The sequence below is a fragment of the Babylonia areolata genome, chromosome 19 (genome assembly GCF_041734735.1).
Source record: "Babylonia areolata isolate BAREFJ2019XMU chromosome 19, ASM4173473v1, whole genome shotgun sequence".
NCBI lineage: Eukaryota > Metazoa > Mollusca > Gastropoda > Neogastropoda > Buccinidae > Babylonia > Babylonia areolata.
The window spans coordinates 20942833-20965763 of NC_134894.1; the positions used below are offsets into that span (position 1 = coordinate 20942833).

The 22931-nt window shown below is 43.1% G+C and overlaps 1 protein-coding gene across 2 annotated transcripts in view; it reads right to left on the minus strand.

The window, feature by feature from the left end:
• Positions 1–22931, minus strand: part of LOC143293535 (slit homolog 2 protein-like) — a 280554-nt gene that overhangs the window by 13182 nt on the left and 244441 nt on the right. Inside the window, exons 20-35 of one of the 2 annotated variants that reach the window (XM_076604455.1) lie at positions 20671–20742; positions 19833–19904; positions 18817–18980; positions 17982–18041; positions 17284–17416; positions 15851–15922; positions 14730–14801; positions 13448–13519; positions 12482–12553; positions 10947–11110; positions 9292–9508; positions 8747–8886; positions 6148–6241; positions 5382–5437; positions 1264–1507; positions 176–402 (exon numbers count right to left, since the gene is read on the minus strand). In XM_076604455.1, the coding sequence (XP_076460570.1) occupies positions 176–402; positions 1264–1507; positions 5382–5437; positions 6148–6241; positions 8747–8886; positions 9292–9508; positions 10947–11110; positions 12482–12553; positions 13448–13519; positions 14730–14801; positions 15851–15922; positions 17284–17416; positions 17982–18041; positions 18817–18980; positions 19833–19904; positions 20671–20742 (1931 nt within the window). Of the gene's footprint in view, positions 1–175; positions 403–1263; positions 1508–5141; positions 5438–6147; positions 6242–8746; positions 8887–9291; positions 9509–10946; positions 11111–12481; positions 12554–13447; positions 13520–14729; positions 14802–15850; positions 15923–17283; positions 17417–17981; positions 18042–18816; positions 18981–19832; positions 19905–20670; positions 20743–22931 lie in introns of both variants that reach the window. The other variant, XM_076604454.1, reaches the window with a different exon arrangement.

Here is a 22931-nt window from a genome sequence, read left to right on the forward strand (position 1 = left end):
CCAGGGACAACCCTCTCATTGCTGTGGGTTTATCATCTCGTCCAAATAACTAATGGAGGGGAATGGGGAGTAAAAAAAATCATGGTCCCTATTTTCGGGGAATCGAACCCAAGGTCATTCCGCGTCCTCGTCAGTTGTGCTACTTCCTTAACCCACCGCTCCACCTGACCCTGACCTTTGAAGCTGCTGCCCTCCCGGATATGCCACTTCTTGAAGGCGCGGGTGTTGACGGAGGAGGGGAGACCACCCAGGAAGAAGTCGTCCTGCACCTGCAGGAAGGTGTTGGCGCCCTCGTTGATCACGCTGCGGGCCGGGCCCTTGCCGTCAATCACCATGGTGAAGTTCTTCTCCAGGATCAGCATCTCCAGGGTGTGAAGCTGACCATCGTCCACTCGCGCGTAGCTGATGGCAAAACATGCGGCTTAAATTCTTTCCATTGCTTTTCTTTGACACAAAAGTATACACATAATGCAAGCATTAGTGAGAGAGAGAGAGAGAGAGAGAGAGAGAGAGAGAGAGAGTGTGTGTGTGTGTGTGCGACTGCCTGCTTGTAGCTGATAGCACAACATGGGATTACAAAAAAAAACAACTGTGAGTGACTGAGAGGAGCATGTCTAAGTTCCATTTGGTCTAAATTCACCCCAGTTTATGTAAACTCCCCACAGGTCTATGTTCCCACAAAATTTGTTTTGGTAAGTCTATGTTCCTCCAGGTCTTCATTCCGACAGGTCTGTGTTCTCTCAGGTCTATGTTTGTTTCATCTTACATAGAGTTTTGTGTACAGGTCAGTGGTCAGCAGTGGTCAGTGCAATGCAGAAATATGTTAACAAAATGCAAGACCTGGGAGAACATAGAGCTGAGGGAACAGATCTGGCTGAAAGAAAATTTAGGGGAACAAACTTGGGGAAACAAAGACTTGGGGGAATAAAGACCTGGGGGAACATAGACTTTGGGAACAAAGACTTGAGGGACCAAAGACCTGGGGGAAACAGGGGGACCAAAGACCTGGGTGAATGTAGAACTGGGGGAACACAGACCTTGGGGAACAAAAACCTAGTGGGGGGCATAGACCTGGGGGAATGTAGACCTTAGGGAACACAGACCTGGGAGAACACTGCCCTTGGTGAGAAAAACAAAAATACACACACACAAAAAAAACAAAAACAAAAACACACACACAAAATTCACGACCTCCCCACACTCAGCGTGACATACAGCGATCCCTCTCCACCACACCACACCATCTCCCTTCCCCTCCCTCACCTGAACATGGTGGAGACAGGGTAGTTGCCGACGTCAAAGCTGATGCGGATTCGACCCCGGAACAGCTCCACGGCCACATGCTGGTCCAGCCCTGTGTAGAGCAGCACCCCGTTGTCGGTGTCCGTGCTGAAGACCAGCGTGATGTTGACACCCTGGCTGAAGTCCATGCGGGGGAACTGCAGGTACGAGTCCTTGTCCTTCAGGGAGACACTCAGCATGCGCTCACACTTCTTCCCGTGGAAGCCTGGGTGAGAGGGGGAGGCAACAAAAACCCAAAAAAACCTGTGGTCGTGTTGTCATTGACTTTGGTGATTGCTAACTGGTGGGTGGGTGGTGTGGGTCAGGGAGGGGTTGGGTTGGGGTGGGGGGTGCGGAGGGAGGAGACTGAATGGATCGATAATCTAAGAGCACTCTAAACTGACAGCTTGGAAATTTAAAGTTTTTTTTTTTATAGAAATGTAGACAAAGAACTAAAAACAAGAATGAATTAGAAGGATGCTGAATTTAAAGGGACTTCTGTACTGTCTGTTGCATGTTCAGGTGAATTTTTCCATAGTGTGTACATCAATGTTTCTAACTTAATATCAAAGGCGGTTGATACAGGAATGAATTTCAACATCACAAAAACAATGTTATGATTAAAGGAGAACTTCTGGAACATGTTTTTTTAGACAAAATATTTGTGAAAACTAACTGAAGAAACTGAAATTTACTGGGAAAAGAATATCATCTGAAAGTACATAACAAAAGCAATACAGAAAAAAAAGACAAATATGGATTTGTAATAAATCTGATGAGTTAATGTAACATATGACAATGAAGCATAAATATACATATACACCAGACAGCTGATGTTAATTCCTATATTGACCGTTAATTCTGAAGTCCAGCCTAAACAACTGACCACATCCTTCACATAGCCTTGGTTAATGTTTTCCAGACAACAAAAACATCATGACATATGAACAGCTACAGTTGTTACAATTTCAACTAATTTGTTTAAACAATTAAGAATTTCAAACAGTTAAAAGCTCAAAAAAGAAGAAGAAAAAAATCACTCTGTCACAAGGCAGCAATGGTTAGGTTACTATTTGATTTTGTTCAGCTTTTGTTTTGTTTCATTCTAAGCAAATGTTGGTCTGCATAATGAAATAATTCAAACAGATTATTTTTCCTGTTAGTAACTGAAGCAGTCCCAGTGTCTGTGGGGGATATGATGAAACAGATGAATGTAGCCTGTTTACAGAAGGCAGATATCCACCCCTCTTTTCTTTTTTGTTGTTGAGGGGTTGGTAGGAAGATGGTTGTCAGAATTGCACTTGAGGAAAGGTTACACTGAGCACAGATTTGGAGGAAATGAAAGCTCGTGTTATGCATGGATTAGCTGCACAGTGAGAGAGAGAGAAAATGTATCTGAGAAGCTCTGCACGCAGACCGGAAACCGTGAATGTGTGTATAGAAAGTCAAAGGCTGAATCACCTTCCACTTTGTGACATGTTAACAACACTCTGTGACACACGGTCAGTGCACCCACGTGGGTTGTGTATTTCTCCATGGGGAGATATGTGTGTGTGCACGTGTGTTACGATCAAAGCGTGTTATGGTTTACTGAGCAGCAAAGACCTCGCCAGTACGGTACAGATTTTCCTTGCCCTCTCCACCTTTCCCTCTCCACATGAAATAAAACCTCCACCCATGACCCAAAAACACCCACAAAAAAAAGAAGAAAAAAAAAAGAAAAAAAAAGAAAGAAAAGAAACATGCACAATGGTAACAGATCCCCAAAGGAAGATATTTGTTAATGTAATATAACTGAAACATGGCAAAGTCCAAGCAATATGAAAGGGAGACAATTTGTTTTATTTTTTTCAGTTAAAAGATTTCTTTTTTTTTTAACCCCTGGTGATGAAAGCAGGCAGGAATCAGACAAAGCAGATACAGGTGGTGTTCAGAGATTGTCATGTTCAGACAACAAAGTTCTCCATCTCTCCCCCCCCCCCCCCCCCCCTGTCACTTGAAGAAAAAACAACCCAACAATGACTCAATATATTGTTTCTTCTTTGGCTGACTGAGAAATGGTGAATAAAGGCCAGTCCATAATATATGGGGTCTCACACACACACACACACACATACACACACAGAGAAAGAGAGAGAGAGAGAGAGAGAGGGTGAGAACAAAAGTGGGGTGGGGTTGGGTGGAATAGGTTTGTGAGCTCTGGGAAGGGGGTTGGGGGAACATATTCCTTGATAAAGTAAATGCCTGATCAAAATATGTGTTTACTTTTTGACTTTGCTATGTTTGTGTTCTACTGGTCAGCGGAAGCCATCATTTTGACTGTGATGAAGGTTGGCACAGTGAACAGTAACAAGGTAACACGCAAAACTGTTCACATGTCATCTCTGAGAAAAGTGAAACTAAGATTCAAACACTGAGGTGTTATTCAGGAGTGCCTGCTGAAAACTGATGAAAGATCAAAAGCTGATGATTCCAAAGCAGCAGCAGAGGGAGAGAGAGAGAGAGAGAGAAGGTTGAAGCACAAAGCTGACAAAACAAATGTCTGAGCCCAAAAAAACAATTTAAGCAACTGAAATGTCAAAGATGAATGTCCCTTGGGCAAGGAATTTGGGAACAGAAGCAGGTTCATGCTCTTGAGGTTGGACTGTATGAGAACAAAACATCGCCTGTGGCGATCGACAGTGAAGTCATTCAACACGTCAAACGGCTTGAGGTTGCCAAAGTTTGGACAGTCACACTGCAGTGAGAGTCTGCTAAACAACCAAACATACCACCCAGGAGGTTTGAAAAAAAACAAACACCAAAACAGCAGCCAGAGCCAAACATTAGCAGCAAAACTTTTTTTTTCTGAAGAGCTGGAAAACAAAGAAACATCCATAAACAATCAGATAGTTCAGGAAGTCTGACTGAACTGACTAACAAGGGTTTAGTGTGAACTGTCTACATATCCCTCTACTCACCTCAAATAACCAAGATGTAACAACACCAACCAGTGCAAGCAGCAATGTATAAAGCAAAAAAAAAAAAAAAAAAAAAAAGTCAAGTTTTACAAAACAGTTAAAAGAAGTTGAAGAAAAAAAAAAAAGAAAAAAAAAAAAGAAAAAAAAAAAGAGGAGTGAAAGTGAAAAACCAACTACCATGCTTAGCAACTAAACTGTAACAGTCGTCAACATCAAAGTCACCACTTGTGGTTCTCTGCAGTGAGGAAAAGGAGTAGGATTGTGATCACCTGTACAGTCACAGTATAGCGATGGTTGCTACATCCCGCCACACCACTGCTGACAACATGGGTCAATAGACTTTCACTGCATGGAAACAATTTTAGGAACAGTGATTTCAGGAAACGTCACAAAAGAAAATTAAATAAACTGTTTGTTAACAGTACACACACTACATCAGAGGTATACTGCTAATCTACATGTATATACGTTGTCTACAAGTTTACACTTACAACATACTTTGAAACATTGTAATGAAAACACACTGATTGACTGAGAACAAATCTGAACAAGGTACTCCAAAATTTTTTTAATCTAAGTGGTGACATTTGTTGAGATAAGGTCTGCCCTCCTTTTGAGAAACAAGCAACAAAACATGTAGCTACACAATCCTGATTCAGAAATAAATTTTGAAATTCCAACAGCATCCTTTTCTCTGACAAAATTTCAGAAAGGTGTGTTTATCAAGATTGAAGAAAGGTGCGCTTACTGAAAAATCAAGGTGAGTATATTTCCCAACATGCAGCATAAACACTGCCACACATTCACTGTGTGTGTTTAGACTTTGAAAGAGTATTGCTTGTCAACAACAAGGGGAGAGCAGAAAGTGTTAAAGCCACTACTAAGAGTTAAGCCCCCTACCTGGTGCACATTTACACAGATAGTGGGGGGTGCCCTTTGGCTGGTAGCACACAGCGTTATTCTGACACTGGTGATACTTGCAGGCACCGCCCCGGGGGCCGGCCGCGGAGTCATAGTTAGGCAAGACAAGGACAGGCGCAATCTCGCAGTACTGTCCCGAGAAGCCTGCAGCACACATGCACGTATAAGAACCAACGGCATCCACGCACGTGGCTCCGTTGAGGCACACGTGCGACTTACAGTCATCAATGTTGTCCGAACAGTTCTTGCCGGTAAAGCCGGGGGTGCACTCACACCTGCACATGAAAAAAAGAAAAAAAGAAAAAAGACTGACATATACTACCATCCACAGTGTAAGAGGTTAAAAAACAACAAAAAAACACTAAAAAGTGAAATCTGGGGCAAGGAGAGTCAGTCTGAATGTTCTTGCTTGCTCTTTCATGATTAATCATTTGCATTCTACAGATCTTCTATTTTGTTATATCTTAATGTATTTAGTTATTTGTTTACTTTATTAGATCATGTCATCTAATTGTTTAATCCTTTTCATCTAATTGTTTAATCTTTTTTTTTTTCCACAAACCCAAGATATGCTCTCAAGGCCAGACCAACATGGTGGGTTTATGTGTAGGTCAGGCATCTGCTTCTGATTTTTATAAGCATATGTAGTGCAGCATACATGGATCAGTTGGCGCGCTTTGACACCTCCTTGGAACTGATTAATTTCAGCTTCGATAGCTGCCTGCCGTGTGTGTGCAAATGGCTCAAGTCATTCCAGTCTGTTTTGTTTCTGCTTTCTTGTCCAAAGCCTTGTTTTATAATGATGTTCAAGCACACACAAACACACACATACACACAAACACACACATAAATACACACATACACACGAACACACACACACTGATTAATAAACCTATCCTTCCCCATACTGGTATTCTATTTAAAGCTAAGAAAATACTGAAACTGCAACAATAACAATAACAACAATCCCAGCAAGTGCACTCACCTGTAATCAGCATCCATGGCAACACAGGTAGCTCCATTGACGCAGTAGTTAAAGCCTGCCTTGCAGTACGGGATTCGATTCTCGCAGAACTTGCCTGTCAGACATCACAATGATATAGCTGTTAGACCAGGCAGAAACATCAGTGTCATTATCTTTGCTAGAAATAGCACATCACTCATTGGAACTATCTGTGTCAACACTGATTCATCATCATTTTAGTGTGTCAAAAAGATCACAGTGTATTTGTGATACTGTCTCTGTCAGAAATATGACCATCATCATCCATCATGTATATAATATATGTAGCAACACCAGTTACTTCTAAACACACACACACAGACACACACACACACAGCTCACAGACAGACAGACAGACACACACACACACACAGAAAAGAAAGAAAAAAGAAAATCACATCTGTATTGCTGCATGTTATTGTTATTAAACATATCACAGTAACACTACAGATATATATCTGCAAAAAAAAAAAGAAAAAAAAAGAAAAAAAAGAAGTAACATCACAGCCAGTGGTAGAGACTCCAGATTATTCATTGTTTATACACAGGCACAGAAAATCACCATCCGTATTGAGCAAACAATAAAATGAAATGCTAACAAGCTAAAACTGAGTATGTCAGGAACAAAACAAAAAGTACAAAACAGGCAGACTAACAGAGGAATGGGCTGACAGGCAGGCAAACAGACTGACAGGACAGACAGATGGACAGACCAAATTAAATCAAATCAAATCATGGTGCTTGAAGCCTCGCCGACCACTAAGGCCATCTCAAGGCTATCGCCACGTTTGCCATCCTCTTCAAGTCTAGGGTAAAAATGTACAATAAAAACCAGTCACATCTTCAAGCTTTCCAATCAAAGTTTGACAACCTTCCAGAGTTTAAAACCTTCAGATCTGATTAAAAATGTTCACTTCTTTCAAGAAGCCCATTAGCATCCACAGAGGAACATCATGAAACAAAGACTTCTGAGAATCTGCCATGTAATGTCTGTGTCTAACGTCATGCAGATCCCAACAGTCAAAGAGCACATGTTTCATGGTGAGAGGCTCATCACAAGGACCAGCCGCCCTCCCCCCCTTCCAACCCCCCCTCCCCCCTTTAACAAGTGAGAATGAGTAAGAAAAGAGTGCCCAGACAGACAGACAGGCAGGCAAACAGACTGACAGGACAGACAAACGGGCAGACAGGCAGGGCAAACAGATGGACAGACAAGCAGGCGGACAGACAGATGGAGAGACAGGCAAGCAAACAGAGACCGGCTAGGACAAACAGACAGACAGACAGGCAGGCAGAGACTGACAGACAGACAGATGGCCAGACTGGCAGGCAAACAGACTAACAAGGACAGACAGACAGGGAAACAGACGGACATACAGACAGACAGGCAAACAGACCTGGACAAACAGGCAGAGACTGACAGGACAGACAGACAGACAGGCAGGCAAACAGAGAACTGACCAAAACAAAAGACAGACAGGCAGGCAGACTGAAAGGACAGACATTTGAACGGACAGACAGGCAGAAAGAGACTGACAGGACAGACATTTGAATGGACAGACAGACAGGCAGGCAGACTGAAAGGACAGACATTTGAAAGGACAGACAGACAGACAGGCAGAAAGAGACTGACAGGACAGACATTTGAATGGACAGACAGACAGGCAGGCAGACTAACAGGACAGACATTTGAACGGACAGACAGGCAGGCAGACTGACAGGACAGACAGATGAACGGACAGACAGACAGGCAGACTGACAGGACAGACATTTGAATGGACAGACAGACAGGCAGACTGACAGGACAGACATTTGAATGGACAGACAGACAGGCAGGCAGACTAACAGGACAGACATTTGAACGGACAGACAGGCAGGCAGACTGACAGGACAGACAGATGAACGGACAGACAGACAGGCAGGCAGAAAGAGACTGACAGGACAGACAGATGAACGGGCAGACAGGCAGGGCAAACAGATGGACAGACAAGCAGGCGGACAGACAGATGGAGAGACAGGCAAGCAAACAGAGACCGGCTTGGACAAACAGACAGGCAGGCAGAGACTGACAGACAGACAGATGGCCAGACTGGCAGGCAAACAGACTAACAAGGACAGACAGACAGGCAAACAGACTAACAGACCAGGACAAACAGGCAGAGACTGACAGGACAGACAGACTGACAGACAGGCAGGCAAACAGACAGACAGGACAGACACACAGACAAACAGAGAACTGACCAAAACAAAAGACAGACAGGCAGGCAGACTGAAAGGACAGACATTTGAATGGACAGACAGACAGGCAGGCAGACTGAAAGGACAGACATTTGAACGGACAGACAGGCAGAAAGAGACTGACAGGACAGACATTTGAATGGACAGACAGACAGACAGGCAGAAAGAGACTGACAGGACAGACATTTGAATGGACAGACAGACAGGCAGGCAGACTAACAGGACAGACAGATGAACGGACAGACAGGCAGGCAGACTGACAGGACAGACAGATGAACGGGCAGACAGACAGGCAGGCAGACTGACAGGACAGGCAGATGGACAGACAGGCAGGCAGACAGACCTGTGAAACCAGAGGCACAATGGCAGGAGTAGGACTGGATCTCATCCACACAGGTGGCGTTGTTCTTGCAGCTGTTGTCCTCGCAGTCATCCATGTTGGTCTCACAGCGATCTCCATCAAAACCGTCAAGACAGTGACACCTGTAGGGCAAGGGAGAGAACAAGTTCAATTTTTCTGTCCTTTACAAAAAAACCCCAACAAAACAAAACAAAACAAAAAAAAAAAATCATGTGCATGTGTGTACAGATCGACAAAAACTCTATGTGCACATTTGCACATACTCATGAAACAAAACTTTATTCATTATCAATGAATGTATGTATGTATGTATGTATGCATGCATGTGAATATGTGCATGCATATGCTTGTATGTATGTATGTATGTATGTATGTGTGTGAGTGTATGTGTTTATGTATGTATGTGTGTGTGTGTGTGTGTGTGCATTTATGTATGTATGTATGTGTGTGTGTGCGCGCGCACGCGCGCATGTTTGCGCATTTATGTCTGTATGTATGCATGCACACACCTAGAAGTGTGGTCTCACCTGAAGCGGCCAAACTCCAGCACCTCACACTTGCCACCGTTGTTGCAGGGGTTCCCGAAGCAGGCGTCGATCTGCTGCTCACAGCGGCTGCCGTGGAAACCGGGCGTGCAGTCGCAGGTGAAGTTCTTGAACTCCACCAGCCTGCAGACACCGTCGTTGAGGCAGGGCTTGGTGAGGCACACGTTGCACTTCTGGGCCACTGCTGGGTCGGGGTCAGCTGTGCCACCAATAATCAGGGATCGCGTTAACGCATGTTTGACGCATTTTGATTTTCGCTGATGCATTTTCACAGCGCTCACGCGTAACACTTACGCAAAACAACTTTTACTCCAAGCCGTATCAATGCAACTTTAGGACTGACTTGGCAGCTAGGTTTGCGATACTGAATCAGACGGTACAAGACAAAGTGTCCGTGCATGCGGAGCACTGCGAGATGCCTACGTGACTCTTAACAGCTACAGCCAATTAACAGAGTACGCGCGCACACAACACTGCTTAGCTGACGAGTGAGCCGACGTGAGCGGCGAAAATAGGTGAGTAAACCTTTGATTTAGTGTCATAGGTCTGACGCAATTCTGACTCTAACTTACGCGTTTTTTTTTGCCGACTTTGCGTAAGCTGCACGCGTTTTGAAAAAGTCTAGCGTGATCCCTGCAATAATGTATCATGGTCAGCAGTGTCTGACTACCACCATCAGAACAGCAGAGGAGGCAACTGCTGTCCCATCTGAATTTGATTATAGGTGAGAGACTTTTGTCCCAACGGAGTGACGCCTTCTTGAGCAACTAAACTGAACTGAACTGAACTGAGCTGACAGACTTTTTTTTTCCCCAATGCAGTGATGCCTTCTTCAGCAACTGAACTGAACTGTTCTATGCCCAAGTTACATCCCCACTCTCCTGGCCAAGATGTCTTTAGGACAGATGGCGTTGGGATGGTCCCCAAAGACTAACTAGCACCATAGACTGGAGCTCTAAGATCCTGTGTAATCTTGCCTCCTCCTTGTTTGAGAGTCATAGTCCTTCACAAAAGACTGCAAATGAATTCACACTGTGGTGGAGAAACCATTGAAAATACAGTTCTTACTTTACTGTTGGCCATACCATAAGCTTATGTATGTAAATCCAATAATGATAAATGATAATAATAATACATAGATTTTATATGGTGCCATTTCCAGTAGAAATGCTGCTCAAAGCACCTAGCATGATCCAGTTAAAAGCAAACATGCCGTAAAAACATCACACAAGAACTCTGCCAACAAGCAACATCCAATGCCTTAACACACACACACACACACACGCACACACACACTCACACACACACTCACACACACACACACACACATCAATGCCTGCATAACAAAAAAAACAAAAAAAAAAAAAAATACAGCACGACATTTCCAACCTTATCAAACAATTAAAACACACATCAAATAAAGACTTTTTCAGAATGAGACCATTATGCACACATACAAAATTACTTTGTGACAAGGAAGACAGGCACCTGGAATAAATGTAAAAAAAACAAACAAACCCACCAACCAACAACAACAATAAAAAAAACACACCAAAAAACCCCCCCACCCAACAAACAACCCTGCCCCCAAAAAATAAAGAAAAAGAAAAAAAGAAAACGGTGTACACCACACTCACACAGACACTCAAAGTAGCTGGAGTCTGTGAAGAGGATCAGCTTGGACTTCATCTGCCGGGGGCCGGCGCACATGGCGATGCCCGGCTCCACCCAGCCCTTCTTGATCCAGTCTGACAGCCACTTCAGGTTACAGTCACAGTTCAGGGGGTTCCCGCCCAGCGCTCTGCTCCACGGCACACACACACAACGTTCAGTGTCACCATCATGACACTGTCATTACTGACACCGTCATGACACATCATGACTTTACTGACACCATCATGATGTTGCTGATACCATCATGACCCATCATGACTTTACTGACACCATCATGATGTTACTAACACCATCAATACGTATGTTACTGACACCATTATGACGTTACTGACACCATTATGATGTTACTGAACACTGTTATGCCCTTACTGACACCATCATGATGTACGTGTACTGACAGTTATGACATTACTGACACCATTATGACGTTACTGACACAGTTATGACATTACTGACACCGTATGATGTACATGTACTGACACAGTTATGACATTACTGACACAATTATGATGTTACTGACACTGTTATGCCCTTACTGACACCATTATGATGTACATGTACTGACACAGTTGTGGCATTACTGACACAATTATGATGTTACTGACACCATCATGATGAATGCTACTGACACAGTTATGACCGCAAGTGACACTGTTATGACTTTACTGATACCATCATGACCATACTGACACAATCATAATGTTACTGACACCCTCATGATGCTACTGACACCATTATGACCGCTACAATCATCCTCTTCCTTGCCATAAAGACAGCAGCTGCTGTAGTATTTAAGCTTGTGATGTGCTGATTCTGTCATAAAGTTTGTAGCATGCTAATTATTTTTTTCCCGTAAAGCTTGTGATGTGCTTGTTCATGCATAAAGCTTGTGATATGCTAGTTCTTCCATAGACCTTGTGATGTGCTAGTTCTTCCATAAACCTTGTGATGTGCTAGTTCTTCCATAAACCTTGTGATGTGCTAGTTCTTCCATAAACCTTGTGATGTGCTAGTTCTTCCATAAACCTTGTGATGTGCTAGTTCTTTCAATAAGCTGAGGATGTGCTGATTCTTTCAAACAAACAAACAAAAAGATGAATGTGTTCTTGCAATTTTGGACACAAGAAGCACACAAGTTGCAAAAAGATCGGAACTTTAGCAATTTTTAAAGTGAACAGAACTGTTTCATATGCTTAAAAGAAAGGAACTAACAATGCTGATAAAGTATTTCCAGAGAAAATAAATTTGGTAAAGTTTACCACACACACACACACACAAATACACACACACAAAGAGACAAAGATACACACACACAACCATACAGACGTACACACACACACACACACACACACACTCACGCACACAAATACACACACTGACACACACACACACACATGGACACACAGACAACCCGAAACAGAGGGTTATTACATAAACTCACATTGTGTGTAAACATACTCATTAGCCAATAACACACAAACACTGACACAGCACTCACATATGTGACAGCAGTTTCAGGTCATCAAAACTTCCAAATGGGATGGTGGATAAGTTGTTACCATGGAGAGACCTGGAACACACATCCACTTTTGGTGAATGCCAATTCTCTAATGTCAGTAATTAAAAAAAAAAGTTTTGTTTTTTTCATATCAAAATATCCAGTTTTACACTAAATGTCTCAGCAGATAAAATCAACAGCACATTAAGTGAAGTAAAATACTGAAAGAAATTCGGTCGAACAATGTGAATTAAATTGTTACACATAGCAGAGTTGAGTTTAACGACCCACTGGCGTAACGTCCTTAAGGTCAAGTTGTTACACATCTTTTTTAATCATATATAAAAATATTTTTAAATTTATTCTGGAGTGACAAACTGTGCCTACAATTTAGGCATCCTGTTATCAGACACAAATGAATTGTAATGCCTTCTTTCACACTGATTTGTATTTCATTTCTGTCAATTTTTTTGTTGTGAAAAAAGTCTGTCCAAAAATTTAGGTACCCTAAATTAGATGCAAATAAATGGTTACATATTTTCCTTCACAATCACTTTTTGTTTAATTTCCATCAATAATTTGTACTGAAAATGTTGGCAAAAAAATTAGGTATAATGAATTAGATGTTCTTCATCTTCAGGTGTAATGTCAATGAACAACTCCAAATTGCTTCCTTCGTTTCATTCATAAATATCCCTTCAAAATCAGTTTCTTTCTTTTCTGTTTTTCCCCCCCCTTTCCTTATCATTCCATGAATGAAAAGGAACTCTATGGCTTGACAAAGCCAAAAGCCAAGACAAGACAAGACAAAATTCTTTATTTCCAAGGATAATAGATTGGCACAGGTGTGCTTTTGTTGTTTTCATCCATGAAAAGAAGGAGCAGATGCCTGCATAAACCCAACACAAACTTATGAACTGTCAATGTAACAAGCAGATAGGTCAATAGAGAAAGACAGTGACTCACAGTATACGCAGTTCCTTCAGGCCATAAAAGCTAGTGGCAGCAGTACACTGTAGGTTGTTGTAACTCAGGATTCTGGAGAACAGACGCAAATGAAATATCACTCGTAATACTGATATACATGACTTACACAGCACTTATGTGAGTTGAATATACAAAGTAACGTGATGATGTCTTTACAAGTATATAAATTAAATTCAAATCAATTCAATTCAAAATCTTTATTATCCACATCAAACAATTAGAAAGAATTTTTTTTTTTCGTAAGCTTCATTCAAATGCTAATTAATAAATACTACAATTTGCATTGTATGCAAATACTGTCTCACTCAAAATCTAATTATCTCAACCCATACACTCTGCTGTGCAATGCCTCTTCCCTCCTCCTGGCCTTCACATGTGTGCATGCACATGTGCACACACACACACACACACACACGCGCAACACATCTTTGCACATCAGTTTCTTATACACGACCATGATGTTGACATGCACACAAACATGCATGCGTGCACACACACATACACAAACGCCATCAACACACATACACACAATCTGAGCTGATGCTTTCAACAATGTGATAGACGGGCGCAATAGCCGAGTGGTTAAAGCGTTGGACTGTCAATCTGAGGGTCCCGAGTTCGAATCACGGTGACGGCGCCTGGTGGGTAAAGGGTGGAGATTTTTACGATCTCCCAGGTCAACATATGTGCAGACCTGCTAGTGCCTGAACCCCCTTCGTGTGTATATGCAAGCAGAAGATCAAATACGCACGTTAAAGATCCTGTAATCCATGTCAGCGTTCGGTGGGTTATGGAAACAAGAACATACCCAGCATGCACACCCCCGAAAACGGAGTATGGCTGCCTACATGGCGGGGTAAAAACGGTCATACACGTAAAAGCCCACTCGTGTGCATACGAGTGAACGCAGAAGAAGAACAATGTGATACATGTTCATTCAGATCACAGCACTTTGGGTAAAAAACAAAACAAAAAAACCCCAAACAAACCAAAAAAAAAACGAAAAAAAACCTGAAAGATAACTGGACTATAAATCATCTGGACGACTTACTAGCCGTACAATTAGCCAGCAGTAAGTAGAATCATGTATAAAGATTTCTTAAACAAGAAAAATCTGGTTTTGGTGAACCAGCCTAAGGACTCGTAATATCAAGTCTGTATACTGCTTTTAAATGTTTTCTCTTCAACTGATTGGAGCAGCTGGTTCATTAACTGAATTAGCTGGTTAAACAGATCAATTGATCAATATCACTGTACTCACAATGTGTTGAGCTGTGTCAGGTTGGCAAAGATTCGCTCTGGTAACGTCACCAGCTTGTTATGGCTCAGGTCTCTGTCAGGAACAACACAACGTGATAGGTTAATGTGTATCTCTTTGTAGGGATATGTTTAGGTGTGTGCATACGGCATGTGATCAATTGAGTGTGTGTGTGTGTGTGTGTGTGTGTGTGTGTGTGTGCGTGTGTGTGTGTGTATGAGAGAGAGAGAGAGAGAGAGAGAGAGAGAGAGAGTGTGTGTGTGTTTGTTGTATGTGTAATCATCATCAGGAAAGAAGCACACTAACCAGCACGCACACAGACATGCACACACACACACACACACACACACTCTCTCATACACATGTGTGCATGCACACACACACGCACACACAAACACACATACACACACACATGAGTTTGTGTGTGCGTGTGTGCATGCATGTATGTGTATGAGAGAGAGAGTGTGTGTGTGAGTGTGTGTGTGTGTGTGTGTGTGTGTGTGTGTGTGTGTAATCATCATCAGGAAAGAATTTGCACTCTAACCAGCACGCACGCACACACGTACACACACACAACACACAGAGCAAACACACACTCCCCAAATGGAAGATGCAGTAATGGAGAATCTCTCCTTTCAGTCAGGGAGCCCCTCCCCCCAAAAAAACAACAAAAAGCCACCCCAAAAAACAACAACAAAAAAACCACCCCAAAAAACAACAACAGTGCACACACATAAATAGTGATTGAATACTTTTCAGTAGCAGAGAAAATTCAAAAAAGACACTGAAAAGTATTCAATCACTATTTATGTGTGTGCACTGTGGTTAAGAAAAAGCCCAGAAAAAGATACAAAAAAAAAAAAAAAAAAAAAAAAAAGACAATAAAAGAAAAAAGTCTGAAAAATGGCCACCAACACTGCAGGTGTCTGTATCTCTCAGCCCGGCTGACACCAGGTTATATCATTTGAGTAAAACCTTGTCAAATAGTGCCAAACCTAAATGGACACTCACAACAACATCTTCATCACCCCCATCATCATTCATCACCAGTGAAACACAGCACACAAGAAGACGGATGCAGGAGGACTGCACTGAAGGACAGAGCGGCACAGAGGACAACTCACAATCGCTTCAGTTTGGTGAGGACGCCAATGGTGTCTGGAGGTATCCTTTGGATCTTGTTGTCATCCAGATACCTGAAAAAAACCCCAACAACACATATCTTTGTATTGTGCACACAGGACAACTAGTTGATGACAGCGTCTAAAAGGTCTTATTACTGCTGTGATAAAGCCCACAATTTATCTAAAGTAATAAGTTTACTTGAGCAATGATTTGTATTTGTATTTGTATTTATTTTTATCACAACAGATTTCTCTGTGTGAAATTCGGGCTGCTCTCCCCAGGGAGAGCACGTTGCCATACTACAGCGCCACCCATTTTTTTGTATTTTTTCCTGTGTGCAGTTTTATTTGTTTTTCCTATTGAAGTGGATTTTTCTATAGAATTTGGCCAGGAACAACCCTTTTGTCGCCATGGGTTCTTTTACGTGCACTAGGTGCATGCTGCACACGGGACCTCGGTTTATTGTCTCATCCGAATGACTAGCGTCCAGACCACCACTCAAGGTCTAGTGGAGGGGGAGAAAATTTCGGGGGCTGTGCCGTGATTTGAACCAGCGCGCACAGATTCTCTCGCTTCCTAGGCGGACGCGTTACCTCTAGGCCATCACTCCACTCAGAATTATGAAGGTTACAAAATATCATCATCAACCAATGATCCAGTTCATACATTTATTGGGAGGATGCAGGTTCAGATCCTGTCAGAGGTGGTGGTGGTTTTTTTTTCAGCCCATGGCCAACTCCATCCCAGAGTTGTGTGTGTGCTTTGGGTTCAAATGGGAAGATCGGGACCTCACTCACTCCTGCCAAGTATCATCCACTTCACTGATGTGCCTTGAGAATGTTACTCAAATTTCCTAACCAATATTGCTGGTATCTCAATACCTCAGGCCTGGTTGATGCTAGGAAACAGTAAGAAAGGAAGTGTTGAGTAGGACAGTCTTGTCTCATAGTCATACATCTACAATGGCCCTCCACATCATCATCATCATCCTCATTCATGTCAGTACATAAACAATTGTCCTTTTCTCCCCCTAAGAAAATGAAACACCAACCTAACCAAAAACAACAACAAAAACCAAACAAACAAACAAAGAAAAAAACAACAAAAAAAACAACAACATCCCAAACTTGTGATACTAACAATTTGGTGATATCTTGGCACATGTATTTATAAATGAACTAATAGATATTGACTTATTTCAGACTTGTAAAATTTATTTCCATACTTCGATTATGTGGTTATAATGCTACCCATACAGGAATACACAGACAGAAAAAACTAGAAATGATCACACACACACATGCACAAACATACACACACACAACACTCTGCAACTGATTTAGAAACTTAAAGATTAACAGAAAGTATATATATATATATATATATAATTGTGCTTGACAACATCTAACAGTGAACAAGTAGTGACACTAACAGTTCCGTGGTGTCCAGGGGGATGTACTTGGGGATGTCGGTCATCTGCTGTGAGCGACACCTCACCACTGTGCCACTGCAGGTGCACTTGGGGGGACAGTAGGCCCGCGGGTCACAGCTCTTCTCGATGGTCACTGCGACACATGCCACGTCCACGTCATGTTGTGGTCACCGCAGGAATAACAAAAACATCAGTCAGAGCATTTGTTTTGGATCATATATTGTCTGTGTGGAAATGCATTGTCCAATACTTGTGACATGACAAAAGATGATTAATCACAGTTCCTGGAGAAGGACCTATAATTAGAAATGTAGACATTTCTTATAAAAGTTGGTCATATTCCACAACCCACAGTTTTTAAAATATTTATATTATTCTTTTTACAGGCTTTCTCCTTTTGCAAGTATTTATGATTATTAGAACAGACGCAGTAGAGACAAACTGAAATACTTGATAATCATAATCATATGATTGAGATAAAAAAAAAATGTACATACGAGTATACAATCTAACATGCTTGTATGAGGTAAAAAATAAAGAAATGCCAGTACATGTATAAACCCTTCTGAGTGAATGGTCACACATGGAAACTACAACCAGAGGATGAATGAAGAAGGGGAGACAAGAGAGTGATGACAAGGGACGGCCAGCTGTGAAGACAGAGAGCCGTGAGGATGGATATCCCGGGTACCACCTACCCATGTTACTGTCAGGACAGCAGGGCGGGGTGCCCACGTCACAGCCCAGCTCATTGTTTTCTGAAACACACCGCAGTCATCAGCACACAATACTACTACTACTACTACTATTACTAATACATACTACTACTGATTAAAAATGATAATAGTAATAATAATGATAACAATTTTATTATCATTATCATCATCAATATCATTATCATCATTACTAATATTTTTACCATTACTAATACTATCATCATTATCAATATTATTATCATTTATAATTATGATTATTGAATTTATCATTTACACACGTGATTAATCCTACAGAGCAAATCTAAACTGTGTAACTAGTGGTAGGCAAACGACAACCAAACAACAGCAGAGGTCTCAAGTGAAGAAGTAGAAGAAGAAAGAAGAAGAAGTAGAAGAAGAGAGAAGAAGAAGAAGAAGAAGAAGAAGAAGAAGAAGTAGAAGAAGAAACAAGAAGAAGAAGAATATGAAGGAGGAGGAAGAGGAGAGGAGAAGGAGAGAGAAAAGCGACAAAGAAATCTGTAAATCACTAGCAGGGGAGGTTATCTAAACTCAGTATGAAACAACTAAATAAGGAGTTGCGTCCCTTGTACCACACTCTGCCAACTGAACGTGTGTGTGTGTGTGTGTGTGTGTGTGTGTGTGTGTGTGTTTGTGTGTGCGCGTGCGCACGTGTGTGTGTGTGCGTTCGAGTGCGTGCGCACACGTATGTGAGTGTGTATGTGTGCATACGTGCGCATGTTGTGTGTGCACACTCTTCCATGCGTGTGTGGTATGACTGTATCTGTATGTGTGCATCTGTGTGCCATTGCCCACTCACCTTCACAAACGAAGTCTTTGGTCTTGAGGTCCTGTATGGGTGTGTTCTTCAAATTGTGGGGCGCCGTACAGGTGGGCGTGCCTGTGATGACGTTGCGACTTTTCAACCAATCAGCAAGCCAGCCCAGATGGCAGTTACAGTTGAAAGGATTGGCCATCAGATTTCTGGTGGAAAAATAAACACAATGCTTCTCAGGATATGGTGTAAAAGATAGTGGCGGAGAGAGAAAGAAAGAAATAGAGAGATAGAGAGAGAGAGAGAGAGTGGGAGAGAGATGGGGGTGGGGGAAATACGAAGAAGCAGAATACTTAATCAGAAATATTCATAAAATGATGTAATTACATTTCAGAAATTGTTTAAACGAAGAATTTCAAATGAAAAAAAAATCATAAAAATATCAAAGAATATGAAACAGAAAACACCCCTCCCCCTACCCACTACTGATGAAAACAATTAAAAACCAATGCTGTCATTTCACAAGAAATATAACCATAATAACCTAAAGTGGCATATCCGTATATAATATATATAGTAATGCATGGCCATTTGTCATTTCCATTGTGCTTGGGAGTAGCTAAAAAAAAAAAAAAAAAAAAATCAGATAAGAAAAAAAAAGAAAAAAGAAAGTACACTGAGACAATGTGACAGAATCGGTTGTTATAAACTTAAGACTTCTACTAGTGTTCAAGTCACCAGTGAACAGAGTTCCAAGCCCCTGTTTCAGCACGGTGTTGTGTCCTTGGGAAAGGCACTCCACTCCCCCCCCCCAATACACCCCCCCCCCCCGCCCGCAGGTATGAATGGATACCTGCCATCAGTTGGGGAAGATCTCGCCTTAGTTCCAATGCCGAGCCTTAGACACAGTGAATATGAATTCACTGCCCATGCAGGTGACCGTAAGAGGCTATGAGACCTTTACCCTTTTAAACACTAACACTCTTTGGGGGTCGTCGTGGGAGTAACACAGAGAGGAGAAGGAGGAGGTGCCATGGGGGGAGGGGGGGGGGGCTACTCACAGGGTGGAGAGGTAGTGGAGTCGGTCAAAGGATCCTTTCATCACGCATCGGATCTGGTTGTCGTACAGGGACCTGCAACACACACACACACACACACACACACACACATACACACACACACACACACACAGACATCAAACCCATCTCACATATATAAACACACACACAACGCACACATACACAAATGCAAGCACTCATAAACACACAGACAACACACACACACACACACACACTCATTGGTAAGACCCATGCTTCAAGCAACAAATGTTTGGATGACATACCACCCACTCCTCCCCCTTTAAAGATCAATCACTCCCCTGCTACAACACCCCCCCCCACCCCCAACCCTCCATCCCCGCTCCTTTCCATCTTTGTCTCCGGTGCACAAATATTTACATGCCAGACAGAAAGCGGGTAGGTGGATAGATGGACAGACGGACGGAAGGATGGATGGGCAGACAGACAAACATGTATGTCAGTGTGTAAACGCGGACACCTGTTGGGATGATTCTTCAGTGACGCACGCAACTGGACACAAACTTATGAGGTAACACACACACACACACACACACACAACTGTGCATATTTACGTATTATACACACGTGGCACACAGACAGGTACTTAGTATGTTCGTATACATATAGATATAAAACTCAAAATATGCCACGTGCACACATACCATACACACGTGGGCAGACAGTCAGAGAAGCATAATACAGATGTAGACAAAATACCCACAATGCATGAAAGCAAACACACACACACACACACGCGCACACACACACACACACGCAGGCACACACACACACAGACATGCACACACACACACACACTCACAGAAGCGTGAGTCGTGAAGTCTCGGAAAAGGTCACGTTGTTGATACAGGTAATCTTGTTTCCGCGAAGCATTCTGGAAACAAAAACCAGTCGCCAGTTAAAGAAATATACAGCTTTCAGATAAAACATACAAAACACACACTTCTTCCACAACAAACTACTGGCAAAGAGTATGACTGCCGCTAACATTCATAAATGTATTGTTAAAAAAAACACCAAACAACTATGGACAGAGAAAATTAACAACCAAAAAGAAATCACAGGGAATACTGCCAAAAAGCAAAAACCGCGTCCATTACAAAATATTACATGAAAGAGAGAAGTTTTGTTTAAACATCACTGGATTGCAAAGTTACAACATCAAATACATTGTATACACCTGTACTCTAGGTACGGTGTGAAAAAAAAAGCCTCTCGTTGCCTTACAAATTCAGTTTCAGTTTCAGGTGGTGTCAAAGCGAGCGGACTGATTCATTTTGTATTTTGTATTTCTTTTTATCACAACAGATTTCTCTGTGTGAAACTCGGGCTGCTCTCCCCCAGGGAGAGCGCGTCGCTACACTACAGCGCCACCCATTTTTTTGTATTTTTTCCTGCGTGCAGTTTGATTTGTTTTTCCTATTGAAGTGGATTTTTCTATAGAATTTTGCCAGGAACAACCCTTTTGTTGCCGTGGGTTCTTTTACGTGCGCTAAGTGCATGCTGCACACGAGACCTCAGTTTATCGTCTCATCTGAATGACTAGCGTCCAGACCACCACTCAAGGTCTAGTGGAGGGGGAGAAAATATGGGCGGCTGAGCCGTGATTCGAACCAGCGCGCTCAGATTCTCTTGCTTCCTAGGCGGACGTGTTACCTCTAGGCCATCACTCCACATGTACGCTACACAACATCTGATTCGGAAAAAAAAACAGAAGAAAAGAAAAAGAAAAAAGAGCAGATGCACTGACTTGCGCACAAACCCAGGCCTTTCCGCTGCTTTGATGTGCCGACTTTCACTAGATGGATTTATTGTCAAAGGTTTTTAACATGCACCGATCGAAAGTGCAAAAAACAAAAACAAAAACCAAACGCCTTCCCCCCAAAAAAAACAACAACAAACAAACACAACTACCATTCAACATTAAGTGACGTGCAGCGATGGGGAAAGGACTTGGAAGGGTGAGAGAGAGAGAGAGAGAGAGAGAGAGAGAGAGAGAGAGAGTGTGTGTGTGTGTGTGTGTGTGTGTGAGGGGGGGGGGGGTTGAGAGGGGGGGGGATACAACAACAATAAAAATTAATTTCCGTGCCTTCCACATGTAACCGAAACCTGGGATGTCTCGATTCCTCAGGTCAAGACTGTCTGACCACTGGGCCACGTCTTCCCTGTCGGTACTGTTCTACGCTGTCTGTCTGTCTACCTGCCAGACATCAGCTGCATCTTCCAGCCACTCTTGACCATCACCATGGAAACCCCTTAAACCTGTGGCAACTGTGGCACTAGCGTCCCACCCAACCCCATATCATCCCCCCCTCCCGGCACCCCCCCCCCCCCCGATCCCGCCACACAGACTCAACCACAAGCAGAGGGATGGGGGAGGGGAGGGGGGGGTGGGGGGGTGGGAAGGGATGGGGGAAAGGACGAGCCAGGTGAACACCTGTGTCATTCCAGACAGGCCACGACAGGTAAGATGAGAAGGTGCTGGGTGAGGGTGAGGGTGGGTATGGGGATCTAAAAGATGGAGGTACGTTGGGAAGAAAGATGGGCGGGGGAGGGTGGGGTGAGAGGGGTGGTGGTGGGGTGGGGGGGGGGGGGGGGGAGAAGGCACAAAGGGTATCACCGGAAGCGAGGAGGGCAGGAAAAGCGTTGGTGGTGGACGGGTGGGGGTTGGAGTTATGGCTGGCTTGGGTAGTGGGGGTGGGTGGGGTACTCAAGGAGGAAAAAAAAACAACAACACAGGGACTGGAAGAACAACAACGTATCACAACATCCCCGCAGGTCGGAAGGAGAGGGGGAGGGGGAGGGGGAGGAGGAGGAGTGTCTGAGTTGTGGTGAGGGGGGCGGAGGAGGGGGGGGGCTGGCGGTGGAGGGGGCTACAGTCGGACAGCGTGTACATTTTCAGACTGGACGGTGTGTGTTGGATAGGATGCCTCATAGAACTTGGGAGATGAAGGAAGAACAAGGAGGAACAAGTAGGAGGAAGAGGAGAAGGAGGAAGGGGTAAAGGAGGAAGAAGAATAGGAAAAGGAGAGGAGGAGGAGGAGGAGGAAAAGGGGGAGGAAG